At 45.3% G+C, this 19,431-nt stretch overlaps 1 protein-coding gene across 7 annotated transcripts in view; it reads left to right on the top strand.

The window, feature by feature from the left end:
• FGF1 (fibroblast growth factor 1) overlaps positions 1-19,431 on the top strand; it is a 524,090-nt gene that overhangs the window by 482,632 nt on the left and 22,027 nt on the right. The window contains exons 5-6 of one of the 7 annotated variants that reach the window (XM_069652468.1): positions 7,733-7,838; positions 7,931-11,997. The exons of the other annotated variants lie outside the window; for them this stretch is intronic. Of the exons in view, the coding sequence (XP_069508569.1) occupies positions 7,733-7,824 (92 nt within the window). The 3' untranslated portion in view covers positions 7,825-7,838; positions 7,931-11,997. Of the gene's footprint in view, positions 1-7,732; positions 7,839-7,930; positions 11,998-19,431 lie in introns of those variants that run through there. 7 annotated transcript variants of the gene reach the window in all.

Below are 19,431 nucleotides of genomic sequence, written 5' to 3' on the forward strand. Positions count from 1 at the left end.
CAAAGATACTACACCTAATTACCAAAACAAATAAACGGTGCACTAATTGGTGGTTACAAAATCAAAAATTGAAATGGGTGGAGTAACTACACTACTTGGGCTTTCCAATCCTGGCAAGGCCTAATCAAAAATGGTTAGTTACCTCCCTAAAAAGTAAAGGGGTGATAAAGTTACCAAATGAAGCACTTTTTAAATCATTATGGAAAATCTACTATGTTGCCTGTCATTTTTAGTAGTTCCCACTTTGTTATACTGTAACGCTACAATCTCCTGCCTCCTTGCACTTACCCAGAGATGCGCTGCCCTGGCTGCACTTCCCCTGTCCCTCTCCCTGGCACTTCCCCATTGTCCCCTGCCCCTGCACTTTGCGTTGTCGCACTTGCACGATCTGAATGACACAACGCCTAGTAAGATCGTTTGTCTTGCCCGCCCTCCGTCTTTCCTCCCTTGTGTTGTCGCGCCTAGAAACACTTGTGTACAGATGCGTTATATATATCATTGTATGGAATGGAAACCTACCAAGCCCTTTTTGATTTAAATCTAACCCTGATTGAGGGGCTGATGTTGAAATGTGTACAATCTATTCCCAAAAGTCCCCTGATGGCGGTGATAGGCTTGGAGTTGGGCTTGGTCTCCCTCGACGTTACGCGGCTGTGGAAGAGATTGCTCGTTTGCAATACATTCTTGGCGCCCCCACCAAATCCCCTATATGAAGCTTTGGGTCCCAAGGGGAGAAGAAACATTTTGTTAAGAAATGTGCAGTAGAACTAACGCAAAGGGGAATCTCCTTGCTGCAGGGTTTAGGAAATATGAGTAAACTAAAAAAATAAATGTATAACGGTGTGGTGCTTGGAGTGGAGCGAGACCTGTCAATGCATAAAAAAAAAATAAACACCCATCTGATTTAGCGTCCACTCATTGGCATGTGTTGCCTTCTACTTGAATCGCTTTCCCTCGTGGCGATTAACAACTGTTTTTTTAATGAGATTCCGCTAGAAAAAAGATAAAACTTAAGGCTGTGGCGCAAAGACGTGTCACGAACATGCAATGCAGATTTTGTTCGGTGGCAAATGAGAATCTAAAGCGCTTGATTCTACATTGTGTTACGCTGGGAATATTATGCTTCCGTCGCTTTGCGAAGAACACATCCTTTACATTGAGCGGGAAACGTGTATTACTTTATTTTATGGGAATAACTATATGTAAAAGAGGGTCGGAAACAGGTGGTTCATATATTTATAATTTTTTTTATTTTATTTTGGTTGGTTAAATTAACCTTTCAAAACAAATTTTTACATAACTTAAAATTGCAAGTCATATCACATCAGGAAGAGACACTAACGACTAAAATTATGAAAAAGGCAAAGTACAAGAGACAACACGACAGGATACTTTACAAGCTCAGTTCAACAATATAAAAAGCATATATATATATATTTCAATGAAAAAACGTTGTTAAAAGGGACGTTATGGTTAAGTTGCGCTACTAAAAACCTATCAAATTCAGTAAAAAAAACTTTGTTAAAGGGACGTTATGGTTCAAAGTAAAACCGAAAACCCCCTGAAATTCGCCAGTTATGGTAAGCTAAGCAACCATAACTCACGCCACCGTGCACTGCTAAGACTAACACCCAGGACATCAAAGAAGACATCACAAATGTCATTGATGACATCACTGATGACATCACATGGCTGGCTCTCCCTTTTTTTCCTTTACTGACATATCTAAGCCACATAGTTTTCTTCAGTAACAGTCGGGAAGTAAAAATTGAAAAGGTACTATATTTGTAGATTTAGGGTCAAGTCATATCATATGAAACCTATATAAAGCGGAAGACACAGGCTTGAAAGTGAGCAATCCTTTATGTGCATGAAGATAATCATTAGGGTTATCAGCACTTTCTCATAGTTTTATTTTTATTACTCTACCTTCCCTGTATATGCTCATATTTGTATACATTGTACTCACTCTCCTTTCCTTTGGGTGCAGTCACATCATGTGATACACATACATATGGTAAGTAGCAGCTTTGAAACAGAGCAATCATTTCTCTGCATAAAGATAATCAGTTAGGTTATGAACGCTTTCTGCTGCTACTTCTGCTTTTTTGTTTACTTCTCTGTCCCTGTATATACTCATATTTGTATGTGTTGTCTCTTTGTGTTTTGTCTGTAATAATGTAATCATGTATTAAGTGGGTTTTATTAGCTACTTATTACATGTTTCACAGTACGCAAAACTCTATAAGAAAGCAGTTATTTCATTATTCTACATGGCAAGATTATGAATATTGCACCTTCATCATGTATACTGCACACACTGCCTATGTTTCTGCATGTGTTGCTTAGTATACTGGATAGAACTTCATAATAGAATGCTATTTATATCAATGCATTGCTTAATGCACTAATTAGCTCATGATATTTATTCAAATGATCCTTGACACTTTTTGGTCAACATTATAAGAATCCCTCCTACAGAGTTTTCATGGAAAGTAAATGCACATGTGATGTCATCAGTGAATACCTGCAGAATGAGTGTGTAAAAAAGATCTTTCCCTTTGCTAAGCAGTTACCATCTGCAGCAGCACGGCGGGACAATAACGGGTCGATGGAGGCTGCGGTATCCCACACTGCATACCAGATGTGAGAATACGTCCCATAAGTGAGTTGCCTGCAATGCTCGAGTCGACTATATAAGAGTACCCAGGTCCGGGGATACTGCATGGGCACGTATCCAGGCAGAAGGCACTGGAGTAGCTAAGTCGCTGGACAGAGAAGGACGTGGCAGAGCAGACACCTGAAGCAGGCGCATATCAGCACTGCCGGAGTGCTCAGGACACCCGCAGCCACGCGAGGCTGAAGACCGTATATATGAGCGGGTTGGTTCCAATCCACAACAAGACAGTCCAGAGGGGGGCTAATGTAGTGATACAATCAAGATATAGCCAGACAAGCAGCAAAAGGAATCCAGGATAAGCAAGGAAGCGTGTGAGTAAATGCTCTAAGCAGCTTCTAATGCGGTCCGCTCAAATGAAGAAACGCGTTTGGCAAAACGCATAGAGGCAATTGTGTGGGTGTTTCCACTGTGGTCCGCCCCACTCTAAGGAGTGCTGCCTGCAGTGCTAATGAAACCATGGACATGAGGTGTTCAATGCGGTCCAGGCAGTGAGGAGGAGCGTGAGATAAGCAGCGGAAGGAACTAGGATATACAATGAAATGTGTGATTAAACACTCTAAACAGCTTCTAATGTGATCCGCCCAAATGAAGAAGCACATTTAGCAAAGTGCGTAGCGGCAACTGTGTAGGTGATGCCACTGTGGTCCACCCCACGCTAAAGATCGCTGCCTGCAGCGCGAATGAAACCAAGGACGGTGGCTGTTCACTGCGGCCCGGCCACTGAGGAGGAGCGTGTCATATCAAAGAAATACACGCAGTTGAATGTGGCTCCCACAGAGATCCGGCCTGAATTGTTGAGCGATGGCAGCACAGCACGGACGCACAGAGGGGGGGGCAAGTTCCTCCCAGGCCCGCCCAGGTCCCTCAAAGGAGGATGCTGAAGTAGAGGAGCACCAGGGGCACAGAAGATATGCTGCAGGAGAAGCAGCTATAGCAGTCATGGAGGGAGCGGAGAACACAACCGCTGCAGCAATTGCTACATGAAGCCACTGCCAGTTCTTGCCCTTGTGTAACAGTAATACGAGGAACCCCGGCATGAAGGAACTGTAGCTGAAAAAGGGAATAAATAAGAGGGGGTGAATTGCAGCAGTGCATCAGAGATAATACATTTGAGCAAGTACCTCCATTGGGGGACAGAACACAGGGGCGCCCAGTGGAGCTGGAGCAGGTAGCGATAACTCTAGCACTGTAGCAGGGCGTGGTTAAGAGGAACGCCGAGTCCGCAGCGACACCCAGAGAGGCCCACAAGTACTTGGGGGCACAGCTACAAATCCGGCCTAGCAGGAGCAGGGGCACACAGAGGGAAATAAGAATTGCCAGTGCACAATTGCTTGGGAGGACATAATCCACTCCAGGCACAGACTCGGCAGCATAAGGAAACCCACAACTTTAACTCACCCGGGTCCCGTTGCCAACTGGGGACTTACTTAACGGAAGCCAAAGACTAAACCATTAAACATCGACGGCGGCAGAGGGGGCTGGGAGCAATGAGAGAACCCCCACTGTGGGCACAGATGCCATGAGCAAAGACCGGGAGATCCTGGCAGCAATCGCAGACTTGAAAGTGGCTTGGGAGACCAAATTTGAATCGGCCATGGTTGAACTGAAGGCGGCACTGGAGCTCAAAGTTGGGGCAGTACAGGAGGAGGTGAATCTCCTCCGGCAAGATGTCAGGGCGCTAGCAGAATGCACAGGCGACTTAGAAAAGGAAGTGGCCCCGAATACAGCTGCATGCGCATCCCACAAATCCGAGCTCCATGCCCTAGAACAACGTGTGGGCAACCTGGAAAGTAGGGCGGAGGAGGCGGAGGGACACGTCGGGAGGAACAATCTACATAATGTGGGATTGCCTGAAGGAGCCGAGGGACCCAACCCCACGGAGTACATTGAATTGATGCTGCTGCAAGAGATAACAGGAGGAGTGCTGACCCAGGGGTTCATGGTGGAATGAGCGCACGGGGCCCTGATGAGAAAGCCACCACCGGGTACCCCCCCCTTAGGCCGGTGATTGCCAAGATCCTGAACTATCGAGACCGGGAGAAAATCCTAGAGCATTTTCAGAAGGGAGGAACGATACAAAGGGCTTCGGTAAATATAACGGCATACCCGGACTACATCCTGCAGGTACAACAACGACGCATGAACTTTGGTTCAGTGAAGAGAAGATTGTGAGAAGCTGGCTGCAAGTACATGCTGATCTACTCTGCAAAACTCAGTGTTCCACAAAAACAACACTGTTTTTCGATACCCCAGAGGATGCGACAGAATGGCTGGATACCCAGAGCTGCCCCCAGGAATCGGGTATCCAGAAGGAAGGTGGCGCAGATAAGTAGCATGGAGACTGTGGTACCTAGGGTGCTGCAGCCTCAGACACTTGGACTAGAATATAGTACAGGAAACAGTCTGTCGGAGTAGAGCGACCAGGGCTGTATATATATGATCCTTGAGTACGAGAACTTAGTGAAAAGAGCAGGAGCCTAGCGGAACCAGCCCTCACACCCCCAACAATAGACCAGTTAGGTTACCAACAGACCGGTGACACCCTGCTGGGTTCCTGACCTCAGCACCCCGAGGCAGGACCAAACGCGGGGGAGCCTGAGGTCCAGGGATGGAGCTGGGCACCAGTTGGGGACAGGTAGGGAGGGGGGAGGGAAGGGGTTGTGTGCAGGGTTTTTTAGTTGAGGTAGGAGGGGAGGGGCGTTAGTTGGGAAGTTTGTGTGGGAAGAGGGAGGGGAGCGAGCCCAATTTCATGTCAAATTAGACTGGAGAGGAAATACGGGAGGGGAGGAGGAAGGACAAACCACGCATGGCAATGGGTAGCCTTAGAATTGTAACCTGGAAATTGAGAGGCCTCAACAGTTATCTGAAGAGAAATAAAATAATGCTGTATCTGAGAAGGCTGAAAGTTGACATAGCATTATTACAGGAAACTCACCTTACTAAGGGGAAACTGGAGGTGGTTAAGAGAAAGTGGAGAGGGACCACCACAGGAGCCACATACTCTGCCTATGCAAGGGGGGTGGTCACGTGGGTGGCACATCATGTACCATTGCAGTTGCTTCAATTCACAGTAGACCCGGATGGCAGAATGATAGGGGAGCGGGGGATGCTGGAAATCAGGGAAGTGAGCATTATAAACTCATACGCCCCCAACCAAGACACAGCAGCCTATTTTAGGGTCCTATATGGCAAAATCGGCTACCTACTGGGTGGCGCAATTATATGGGGGGGGGGATGCGACCTGCGATGAATGTTATCTACGGTCTGAAATGTCCCTGCAGGTTTTATTATGTGGGGCTGACAACAAGGAAGGCCAAGACACGTTGGACGGAACATAAATCGAGTATCCGCACCAACAGCCAGAATTCGCCGGTATCAGCACACTTTGCAGAAGCCCAACACACGGTAGCTCAATTAAAATGTGTAATTCTTGAGCAAGTGAAAGTCAGTCCTAGAGGGGGTGATATTGTAAGGAAACTCCAAAAGAGGGAAGTTCTGTGGATTGAGCTTCTGGATTGTTTGAGCCCTAGAGGGATGAACTGTGAGTTTGATTTAATGTGCTTTGTGTAAAGAACCTTATCCCTTATGGTTAGGGAGGTGCAGTCTGTGTAAGTTAATTTGAGAATTTCATATAATTAATGAGGCTTGGACTGCAAGGGCAGTAATTGAGTGAAGTGTTGCAAGGCCAAACCACTTAGAATGTGAACGGATTAGAATTTTTATTTTGAATTCATTTCTATCTCAGCAGATCGATGAATTGTATACCTGTATGTTTGGGCTCTCGGTCTCATTTTGCAACAATGAAAAAGGTTACCAGTACCTGCTTCAATACCCCTTTGACTGCTGTGTACTATGTCCATTATATGTTACTGTGTGTAAACGGGATGTACTCTCATCTATTCCTGGATTCATTTTATACCAATGTCATAGGTTACCAGCATTATTGTTGATACTCCATTGGCTCTCTTGAGTCATCCGTTATGGACCATGTTCTTCTATGTCACTGTATCTATTTAAACTGTTGTTTCTTGTAAGAAACATAATTAGGATGTTTTTGGTATGCATTACGTCATTTTAGTGGGGACAGATCTGGTATCATTTTGACAATTGACTTTGACTAATGTGAGATAGGGGTTAGACAGGGTAGAATGTCCTTAGAATTGGTTGCGGCTAAGTCTAGGCTTGCCTTCCTGTTTCTACCTGTTAGAACCATGTACAATCGCGTACCTGCCTTTGTAATTGAGTGGCCATGGGGGCCTAGGCAGACCCTGATCTGCACTTTCCCCATGCCCACCACCATTAAGCCACTCTGTGATCTCAAGCATTTGTGCCATTGGTAGGTTTTTTCCTGTCGGTACAATTGCAGTTTGTTTTGCATTAATTGTTTACTTTGAGTGAGAGAAGGGCTCTCTTTATAATCCAATGTACCTGGACCTTGGCTCCTGAAATTCATCTCCATCGGGTATCTTCCCCTTATTTTTTTTAAAAAGAGTTTTGCCCATTCCAAGATGGCGGCCCGGGGCGCTTGTGCGCATGCGCGGGATTCGCCATGGTAACCGGCACAAAACTTAGGCTTTCCAGCCCGGCGCCTAGGCGTTGTTGAGCTCCTGTCCATACCATCACACTGTGTAAGTGTAGTTACAATCGAGTGGAGACGTTAGTGTACATTCACATGTCTCTTAATATTAAACACGTACGTTTAGCAATGTACTAATGTCCCGCAATCGTTGTCGGCGAGGCTGCATTTACTTACCTTGTGCCCCTAGACAAGGACCATGTAAATATCCGTACAGGATTATGGATGCTAGCGTTTTTTGCGCTGGGCGTCATGCTTGAGTAGGCTTCGAAGCACACACTAAATGACTATTTGGTGGGGGGGAGGAGGTGTCAAAGATCCCTCTAACACCCATCATTGTATAGACTGTAATTTTCACTCCATGGGAAATACCACTATGGATACTTTGTCCCTTTATATATGATGTGACTCTTATCATAGCACGTTTACATCTAACTAGACAGCCCTCCCTAAAGCTACTCTTCTCCTCCCTCCAGGGACCCTGCTGTTCACTACTCCACCTGTTTTTGATTCCGGACGCAGTGATCGACTGCAGTCCAGTGCCATTCTACACTCTATAATCGATTGATTATGGATCACAAGGTTCGTGTTCCTTTCTTATATTCCAGCAAATTAGTAGAACTTTAAACTTTAAATTTAAAGCCCACAATGATTATGATTTCTGCCGTTTATAGGTATCCTCTTTATGGCAAATTGAGAAGTTGATGTTGAACCAAAAAGTCACCAAAGCCCTGAAGATGGATTATTGAATAATCTGAAACGCGTTGGCCATTGGATAGATACATTGGTGCAATTTGGGATTGTTTTGAATGTACCTAAAAGTGTTATACATACTAGTGTGAATGTTGTAAACACGAGTCAATGTACAGTTGTTTTTCTTTGAAAATAGTCAATCTTGGTTGACTGACGTATGAGTATGTTTGTGTTTTTGTAGATAGAGTCTGGGTTTACATATGATTTATATGCTCCAGTATTAAAAATATTTTTTTGATATTCAATTCTACCGTTTTTTGAAAAAAGATACAGATTTGTTACGAACAGAGTATATGTACTGGTCCTCCACCGGAGGTTATTTACTGTCTGGAATGCATGTTACTTAAATTGATATGTGAAATCCTGTCTTTACCCCTGTTCATACCCCGACTTTGGGAGTGTCTAGTGGGTAGACTTTGAAGAGGATAATTTGGGACTCTGTCCCGCTAGGAGTGCATATGGGGATACCGTGTGGCAACGTACGGTTTTGTTTTCTTAGTCTCTAACCATCCCTGAGGGGATTTTAACTGCACATTACACCCCAAGATGGATAGGTCAGACAGCAAACTAGACAGACCCACCCCGGCTGCAAGAGCATTACAGGCCTCGCTGAGAGACTTTGGATTTGAAGATATCTGGAGGCAGCTACACCCGGTAGACAGTACTCGCACTACGCGGCCCCACACAACCTGCATACGAGACTGGATTATATGTTTGTTGCCTCGGAGTTGGTAAGAGAAATGATAGGCTCGGAATATAAGGCCAGGGTACTTTCGGACCACTCCCCTTTGGTTTTGGAGTGGAGGCACCAACCCCCCAGAGCGAGAATCCCGACATGGAAGCTCGGAGCCGAGGCCCTGCAGGACTCGGAATTCCATGAGGATTTAAGGGAGGCGATTATTGAGTACTTTGATATTAACACAGGGAGTGTGACGTCAGACGGTATGTTATGGGAGGTGTTCAAAGTGGTAGTACGGGGTGCTGCCATATCCAAATCCAGAGGGCTCCAAGGGGGCATAGAGCGGGAACTTCGGGAGACAGAGAAGTAGCTGGAAGAAATAATGCAGAGGGGGAGCACCTCACAGGAGGATGCTGAACGGGCAAAGTTGTTACAACAAACTTGCAGGGAGCACTGGGATAGATTATGTAAACTAAACTATAAATAATACATTGAAAGGCAGCATGCGGGGGGAGACAAACCAGGTAGGCTGCTGGCATGGCTGTACAAAAATGAAACATCACGACCAGTGGTCAGGGAGGTAAAGGGGGAAGAAGGTCAGACCTGGGATACCCCTGAGGGAGTCAACGAGGGGTTCCTCAGATTCTATAAACGCATTTATGAGGACAAGGGGGAGGAGATGGGTCGAGATATTCAGGAAACACTGGAAGACATAAGACTGCCCAAATTAAATGATCACGAGCGGGAGGACCTGGACGCCCCAGTCACATTAGATGAACTAGAGACAGTGATTCAACACCTACCCACGTGTAAGGCCCCGGGGTCAGACGGGCTCCCAAGTGAATTTTATAAGACATACAAGCAGAAGGTTCTCCCCCCGCTGTTTGCCATGCTGAATGAGGCGTTAGAACGAGGTAGGCTGCCAGAGTCCTTGATGGAGGCGGTGGTCATTCTGCTCCTAAGACCTGGCAAGCCAAGCACGGATTGTGGGTCATATAGACCCCTATCGATGCTCAACCAAGACAGTAAAATCCTTACAGCTATGCTGGCAAACTGGCTCAAACGAGTTATTGGCAAACTGATACACCCTGATCAAACAGGCTACGTCCCTGGCAGGAAAATAACCGACAACCATAGGAGACTCCACTACATTATCAAACAGACAGAGAAGGACCCCGATGACATGGTGATAGTCTCATTGGATGCCATTAAGGCCTTCGACTCGGTGAGGTGACCGTGGTTGCTAGCGGCTCTGAAAGAATATGGGATGGGACGGGGTACCTGAGGTGGGTCAAAATGGTATATAGCTCCCCAATCGCCAGGGTTAAAACCGGCGCAATAATTTCAGACAAATGGCAATTTGTAGAGGTACTAGACAGGGCTGCCCCTGGTAGCCCATGCTGTACATTCTTGTCCTGGAACCTCTGGAAATCTGCCTCAGACAACAGTATGGGGAGAGAGGGATCCGCTCGCACCTCATATCATTGTACGCCGATGACATACTGCTATACCTGCGCTTCCCAGAAGAAAACATAGAATATGTCCTGGAGGTGATGGAACGTTATGCCATCCTCTCGGGCATAGCGGTCAACCCCAAGAAATCAAGCATGTTCCCTCTGGGGAGATACAGGTGGGCCGCGCACAGGAATTTACCGGTCTTGCCGATACCCTGGCAGACCAGGACATTTAGATACCTGGGAATCGACCGATATCACACGGCCGAGGAAGAACACAACACGAAAAAGGCAGTGGAGGGCATTAGGAATAGCATGGGGTTTTGGTCCAGGCTACCCCTGGCTATGATGGGTAGGGCGGCTTTGATCAAAATGGTGGTCCTGCCGAGATTGCTACACTTCTTTACGAACATCTCGAATATGCTCCCCAAACGCTTTTTTACAAAACTCCACAATTTATGCAGGGGCTTTATATGGCACAACTCCAGGAATAGGGTGGCCCTTTGGAAATTACAAAACTCGTGTGACAGGGGGGGTCATAAACCTACCGAATTTTGAGGCATACTACCCGGCGGGACAGCTTCAGTATGTGGCCAGGTGGCTGTCCAAAGAAGAGACGGCCAAAGCCAGGCTATTGTGCAAGGACGCCGCCCCCTTTTTTCTAAGAGAGGTGGTGTGGTTGCCTAAATCAAAGCTGCAAGGAAGGGCGAGATTGCTGGCACTGGGCTGGGAAATATGGGGCAAAGCTTGGAAAATGGTGGGAAATCCGACCCCATGCTGCCTGCAGGTGGCGCTAGTGGCACTATGCGGGGACGACTCGCAAATGATAAAAGGGATCCGCAAATTCTGGGAACCGATGGGCCTTGCGACCCTCGGAGATGTATGACAGGAGGGGGAGGCACTACACTTCCAGAGATTAATGGAGGACACTAGGGTGACCATAGGCCAATATATTACTTAAACAAGAATTATCAGACAGGTGCGAGAAAGGTGGCCTGAGACAGTGCTAACGGAGCAACCTGATGCGGTCATTGAGACGATGTATGATATCTCGGAGGGTGGGCACGAAATATCCTGCATATACGAACTACTGATGACCAGGATGGGCAGGAGTTGCTCCAACTGAGGCGGGACAGGGAGGAGGAGGTGGGAGAACCTATGCTGGATGGACAATGGGACAGGGGTCAAAGGTACCACAAGAAGGTGTCCTGAAATGCAAGGCTACAGCAGATCCAGTTGTATGTTACTCAGAGGGCATATATGACCCCTAGCAAAATCGCCAGGTTTGGGAGTTTAGTGGTACAGAAATGCCTGAGGTACAGGGGGGTGGAAGCTGGGATGATACATGTTTTGGGCTTGCCCCGAGGTGGGCAGATTCTGGACAGAGATTAAGCTACGCTTAGCCGAAATAGGGATCACACTGGAGGTGGAGTGAGTGTGGGGGTGCATGCTGGGGGGCTTTGCCAGACCATGCAACCTGAAGCACATAAGATGAAAGACCTGGCCTACATACTGGCCAAACAGAGAATCGCGATGGGCTTGAAGGCAGCCCAACGCCCCAGAATAGAGACGTGGTGAGCTGACCTCCTGAAGTGGGCAGAAGCAGAAACGGCAGCCTGGTATGAAGCAATCAGTAGGGGAGGGGAGGAGGAAGCGGGACCCCTGATAGCATGGAGACAACTGGTGGCCACGATGATGGGACCCTCCCAGGCCGAACTTAGTGAAGATGATACGAGGGAGATTAATGTGGAAGACCAGCCCGGAGATGGGCAAGCAGATGGCATTGAAGTAGGGGCTCGAGTTAAGGGGGCAGGAGGGGAGAGGACTGAAATGTATAACATGCCAATATAATGACTTGAAGCCCATATGTGAATGTCCTCAATGTTGGTAATGTTTGGAGTGTTAATAAAAATAATAAAATTGTTTTTAAAAAAACGTAACTTTCCTTACCTACATGTCCTTTGTTAGGCTGTGCACAGTGTCTGCACTGGAAGCCTTGTCTGCATTCTTCAGAAGGATCAGCCTTTCCCTGTATTCTGAAGTTTGTCTTGCTTTTCCCATCCACTCCAATGGCTTCCATCTTTATTCACCTGCCCGTCCATGTTAGTTGCATTTAGCATCAGCAAGCGGGTCATATTTATGTGCATGCAACAAGCTGGTTCCTGCTCAGCAAAAATGCATCATGCAAAAATGAGTCATAAGCATGTTATTTGTGTCTGCTAGCAATGTAATCTAAAGTGCTTGTGTAGCTTCGTGCAGGGATGCAAATGCGCTTCATGTCTAACGCATCTACATCATCGTTCAGTCGTGACATCATCAGCGTTCTTCAAGGTTGCAAGTCAGTCGACTTGTTCAATTGATGATAGCTGTATCTGTTCAATGCTGTCACCCGGGTATAGTTTGAATGTTTGTCTGAGCCAGTATCGCTTCTCACACCCGGGATACATCAATGATGGGGAGGAAGGGCCCAGAAGCGATGTGCACCTCTTGTTTCTGTCGCCATGCTGAGAGTGGGACAGGTGTATCGAGGGCCACGTTTGGGTCTTCCTCTTCAGTTTGTGACCAAGTTCTTTACTTGGTGCAAATCGCTACACAGGTGTTTAATCAAATCACTTTTTCTCTACAGGGAAAAAAAATGTTACTAGGCTGAAAACAGAATTTATTTTCTGAATAACTTTTCCACTTTTTTACAAATTTTCTACAGAAAAGCAGTTTGGAGGGGCTTTGGTACAAACCTTTGTTTGGGAAAAATACATCCAAGTCTGTCCACTGAATCAGAAGTTATTAGCAATGCAAGTTTTGGAAAAGACTATGGGCCTCATTGCGACCCAGGCGGTAAGTTACCGCCTGGCTCGTACCTTTACCACCATGGCGTAAACTACGTTTACGATGGCGTAAACTACGTTTACGCCATGGTGGTTGGCGGACTTACCGCCCCATTCCGAGGTGAGTGGGGTGGTAAGTCCCCATTAACCCATTTACCCTTCCCCATTCCCATTTTTGCCCCATAGGGCATAATGGGAGTGGGGAAGGCGTTAATTACGCCACCGTAAATTACGGTGGCGTAATTAACAACAAGGTCCCTTAGCGCCATGGATTTTAACACCTGCTAAAAGCAGGTGTTAAAACCTCCATGGCGCTAAGGGACCTCGGAATCAGGCGGTAAGGGTCGGCGCTGTTTATGCCGCCGTAAACCCCTTACCGCCTGGGTCCTAATGAGGCCCTATGTAAACAGGTTTCAACTATTGGGCAGAGGTCATTGCCCTATAATAAATATCTATAATGTACATGAGATGTATATGCATGCATTAAACCCAAGGACTCCTATCGAGTCTGCCTGCTTTCCTCACCTGATGAAAAAGAAGTGGATTCCTTAGGAGTCCATTGTAAATTCTGTCTACAGAGCCCATTTTGCAGGCAGCATTTACATATATATTTGTTTTTAATTAACGGAATAAAAATGCATAATCAATGCAATTTTGTTCGGTTTTACACTTCACTCTTAAAGCTGTGTTTTCAGTTGCAAGTAGGTGACACAACAGCACGTAAGTATACTAAGGTAGGTGATACGCTGCATGTAATTCATATTTTTTTTGTTATAGCATCCATTCTGAGTAGTGTTTTTTGGGACCCTCCCTTTGTTCACCTGTAAACTTGCCACAAAATTACTGTGAAAACCGCTGGCGCCAATTATTTCTGAAAAGCCAGAGTTTCTGCAATGCAGCCTGGGAGTTGTATACAATAGATTTAGGCGTAGCGGTGCACCCACTTCGCAGTCGAATATTCCAAAAAAGACTGGTAGGATTTACCCAAACCAACATAAGGCACATCAGCAACGCTTTGGGCCTAACTTGTTTGTATAGTGCAAATCTGTCTAGCATTTTTTATGCTACGGTTATCCAAAGCATTTTTTCTCTATGAAAAATGAATAGGATTATGTCGAGGAGTTTTTTTGTTTTCTTAATAACTGTTCCACCTTTTAATGGGTTGTGCCCAAAATTTCCAGTTTTAAGGGGCCCAAGACAACCTTTTTTTGTGTAAAAAGTTTGTTAAAATCTAGCGAGTCAAGTTATACTAGTGGCACAATAGTTAAGAACATGTCCAACTTTACGTAGGAAATGGGACAATGAAAAAATGCTTGCCTCTATGAAAGTTCCCCAAATTTGGCTAAATTCAAATGCTCATGCAAAACTTGGCAGCGTTCCATCAATGCTTGAATACTGAAAATCATGTAAGGCTAAAACCTGCGTTTTTCAGGGGACTTTCCGATGGGGCTGAAAAAGGGCACCATTTAGCTCATGATATCTCAAAATGATCTGCTTTGAGATTTTTGGTATATGTGTCTACCTTAAGATGAAGTAGTGCCTGACGTAAGCATTTCAAAAATCACATCAGCCAAACTTAGATTTTCAGATACTACGTCCAAGAAAAGTCTTGATATTTCCAGACACAGGGCCTCAATACACGGTAGGCGGAGGACCAAGGTGCTAATAGCCGGCACCGCCTTGGAGGAAAGGGGAATTACCGCCCTATTCCAAGGTTGGCGGGGCGGTAATTCCCCCTTCCCCCCACTGCCCTTCCCCATTCCCATTTTTGCCCCATAGGGCTCTATGGGAATGCGCTAATTACGGTGCCGCAAATTGCGGTACCGTAATTGGCACCCTGGTCCCTTTGCGGGTTGGTTTTTAACGCCTGCTAAACAGCAGGCGTTAAAGTACCAACCCGCAAAGGGACCTCGTAGTAAGGCGGTAAGGGTTTACCGGTGCCCTTACCGGTACCGGTAAACCCTTACCGCACTACGTGTAATGAGGCCCACAGACATGCAAAGTAAACTCGGAGGGCTGGAGCTTGGAGGGCCAAACAAAAGCAAACTCCAGACCCACCATCGAACGCGTGCACAGTGTCATCAAATGGACCCATGAAATGAAGTGTATACCAGCCAACAAACGCAAACATCCACTATACCCCACATTCAACGTGTAATGTGTGCTCTGTAAGGTCAGAGCAACGAAAGTATTTCTGGAAATCTGTGCACTGTGCCTAAAACAATCAGCTGCACCCAACACACAGACACACACTCAAGAAAGTAGGCACCGTTCAACAAGACAACTTGATATACATACAAACTGTTGTTGGTACAAGCAAATGAAGGCATTGTGGAATAAAGTTTAATATACACAACAATTTGTTAGCAAGCCAGAAAAAACAAAATGCCACATGTTTTCTATGATGTGGGAGCCCAATGGCCAATCTTTTATCCAGGCTTTTGCATAAACCCGCAGCCATGTAACTACGCTATTTATATATTGTCCCAAAGACCACTAAATCATCACAATGCAGCAGCGACAGCTCGTGGTATTGTCCAGATTATATTGTAAATATTTCCTATGAATTTGTGTGGCTGCCTGAATATAATGGGGGACCCGAACCATCCGAGGAGCGTTTTGAGAGGTTCACCTGAGAAATGGTTTAAAATAATGTATAGTAATTTTGCAATTTTAATGCACATTTTTTACTAATAAATGTATACGATGTTCTACAATTTACAATTGGTTCTGTTGAGTAGCGCATAAAACAATCCAATGGATGCCAGATCATCAACCATACACAGGAACATTTTAAAACATATTTTTATGATGCCAGTGCCCATATTTTTACGATGCCACAACTACCACTGTAAAACTCTATTCTCATACGATCTACATTATGTCCTCATTCTCTCTATAAATCCCATGCATGCTGCTGCTGTCCCCAATATGCCATGAATCCCAGTTTAAATCGCGTTCATGATGATCGTGCCCCGCCACCCGTCATCATTGAAACTTCTAATCACTTTCATAACTGGTGTAGACATTACATATCATCATTGCCACAGTAAAAATTCTTTCCTCATACTGGTAATCACACTATACGTAATCATGGCCATTTTAAAACACTTTTATCACGCTTGTGCCCACACTGCGGCCATAGCCACTGCTAAACATGATTGACATTTGTTTACACAATGCATTTTATCATTGCCACATGAACAATTCTTTCTTTATGGTGGTATCCACACTTTCTGTAAGCATTGCCACTGTAAAATAGTTTTCTGACATTGGTGTCCAGACTCTACGTAATCGTTGTCAATGTAAATCACGCTTATGACACTGGTGCCCCAATGTAGGTTATCCTTGTCACTTTAAATCACATTCATGATGCTGTGAACTCGAATATGTAGTTTGTAAATCTCAATGTGTGTTCCCTCCCCAGTGTAAGTGATCAATCCACAATCCCTTCCTGTATTGGGTTGTTAGGCATTCCGGCATTTAGTTTGTTGCCTCAATTGGTAGACTCTGGTTCTCTGCTTTTTGCCCTCTATTCTCGGGAGAGCCTTTTCTGCATTCTCCGGACTCGCGTATGCTTGCATGCTTGGGATAAACCGGGATAGGAGCTGGGACAGGATAGTGGTTAGCACAATTCCAGAGCTTCCACTGAAAGCTGGTAACATGGGTTTCTCCAGAGGTCTTGACATTCCTTGCCACCTCTTTGTTTTAGGGCTATGGCGTTAATGCCTGTTCTCACCACCCTCCTTGAAAGTCTGCAATGGTCTTGTATCTAACGGGACCTCTCCTGCACCTCTTGCCCACTGATCTTCAGCTTGTACCTCCTACTGTATTTCCTCAAATCTTTTCCATGTGCATGATTTCGCACCCTTCAGGGCTGATACTTGTCAGGCGTTGGGTTCTCGTCCTCCACCACTTCTCTCTGTATAAATCCTCCCTTATCTTCACACTCCACCTCCTTTTAAGTCTCTCCTGAACTAAACATGTGAAAACTTCCTCCAGGTTTTCTTTTTCTCACAGTAAGCCTTACTATGCTCCTCCATAGTATTTTCTCTGACCCGCCTTCTCTCTCTCTCTCCCTCTGTCTCCACTTCTCTCCCCGGTACGACGTCCTTTCATCACTTTACATTTCAAATCCTGGTATTTAAACGTGCACATTATAACGAAAATGTTCATCACATTTTTTAGGGGGTGGCGGGTGGGAAACGGCAGATGTGGGTAGTGAATAGGTAAAAATAGGTAGAGTAAGGGGAGGTTTGGGAGGAAAAAAATAAAAAAATGTGATTAACATTTTCGTATAATGTACACGTTTAAGTGGCAGGCGTTGAAATATATGGCGATGAAATGACATAGAACCCTCTCCCCGCATGTCTCCCCCCTCTCCTTCTCCCTCTCTTCCTCCCTGTCTCTCTGTTCCTCTCCATCTCTCTCTACTTCTCTCCCTCTCACCTCTACCTGCCCTCTGGCCCCCACTCACCTTCTCGCCCTCTGTCCTCCACTTGCCCTCTCGCCTCTTTCTCTATCCCTCTCTCCCCTGAATAGTTCAACCACCGTCCTATCTCTTCTTTCTTTCATTCTTCCCTTATGTCATCCCAACTTCCCTTGCAATGCTATATCTTCCTTATTCCTTACTCCTTCTCCATGCACTTTCCACCACCTATTTCTGATCTGCCCACTATCAGTCACAAAATATATACTGAGACAACTCAGAAATCTACATTTGGGTAAAAAAACAAATCTTATAACACACATGCACCTATCTACAAAGATACTCAGCCAAATATTTGTCAATCTGTGTGTTGGTGAGCCACTCACTCTATCAAAGACACACTTCCAAATAGAAAAAGAAAATAAAGAAGTAGGTATGATTTGGCTAAATTGTATTAAAGGAATTGTTATGGCTGTGATGGGCAGCAACAATGTAGAAAAAAAACAATTACAGCTACATTCAATTGTTCTATAAAAGTAAAGTTTGAATTGGGCATAAGAAATGAAACCTGCATCTGACAAACACAAACTAATGCTTCTTGTCTCATTATTCTGAAATTACCATTATAAAAGACGAGACCAACAAGAATAGAATGTTCAATATTTGTTCTTTTATTCCTCGTGAACATCTGTGGCGATGCCAAACCAACAAGTGTTTTAAATCTATAAGGACCATCCGGCATAGGAGTTGTTACTTTAACCCTACTGTATTCTTCAAAATTAAATTCTAGCCATAAAAATAAGCTTATTATAAAATGTTCTTATTTGAAAAGTGATTGTAAAACGTACACAGAAATGCAGCTGGTCTTGGAAGCAAGACAACACAGGTTTGAATCCTGGTCTCGCGCTTAGGGACTGGTCTCTGGTTTGAAGCTTGTTATAAAAGGTTAATTAATGTAACATCAAAGGACAGACTGGCAATAATGAGGCCTCCTCTCCTCTCAGGCAGCATGTCTATGCAGCTAGCATAATAATGAGAGCTGGCGGGGCAAGTCTTCTGATGCTCTGGAAATGGCCCAAAATGTCACCCTCACAATTGCGACGGCCGATATGCCCAACCTTTTTTTTTTTTTTAAACACCCCTTTTTCACCACATATATATGTGGGGGGGTGTGGGATATTATAGTAATATGGGGGGCTGCAGGGGTCTCCCCCTGCATATCTACGTGGTGTAAAGGGGGGGTTTAATTTTTTTAATAAAAAGTCACAATTATATGGGGTCGCGGTGACCACATAGATCCTGATTCTCCCATTATTCGCCTCTACGTTTGTTGCAGAGCGGGTTGTTCACACCCCTTCAAAGAGCAGCACAGTCCCAGTGAAAAAAAAACACATGGAGGACTGCACTACCTGTTACTCAGGCGGATTGGTGGCCTACCACTCAGGCGCGGGGGTACTCCCATGGTGGCAGGCCACCACTGTAGAGAGGAAAATGTAAAAATCATAGGGAGGCTTCCAGTCTACATATTGTTCCAGGCCTTACTTTAAAACCACATTCAGCATGACATCAAGCACAGGATCAATCCCGAGACTCCCATACAGACTTGAGCCCTTCTAGTGTGATTCCCCTCTGTATGCTAACGGCACTAGAGCATCCACAAGGAGATTACCAGAGAATGAGACTTGCTACGGACCAAAGCCGCAGATGTGAGATTTTTCTGCAAAGCCTTTGGTTTTTTTGAGATACAGAACGGATACACCCAAATTTAGTTTGGCTATGTTAAGTCACCAGGAAGAGCCGACACCTCGCCCAAACGAGAACTGGAAGAACATTTGCTTTTGGCAGTTTTGAACCATACCGAAAGACCCTTATGCGTACTTTGGTGCAAGATCATCCTGAAACCAACTGAGTAACGTTTTGTTCTCATTATTGACCCTAAGAGAATTGCTTTTGTTTTGTCCTATAACCCTATTAAAGGCTAATGTCCACATCTTGCTCATGACTGATACTTGGTTGCTTTGTGACACAAATAATT

This window comes from Ambystoma mexicanum, chromosome 3p (assembly GCF_040938575.1).
Source record: "Ambystoma mexicanum isolate Mex_15411 chromosome 3p, UKY_AmexF1_1, whole genome shotgun sequence".
Lineage (NCBI taxonomy): Eukaryota > Metazoa > Chordata > Amphibia > Caudata > Ambystomatidae > Ambystoma > Ambystoma mexicanum.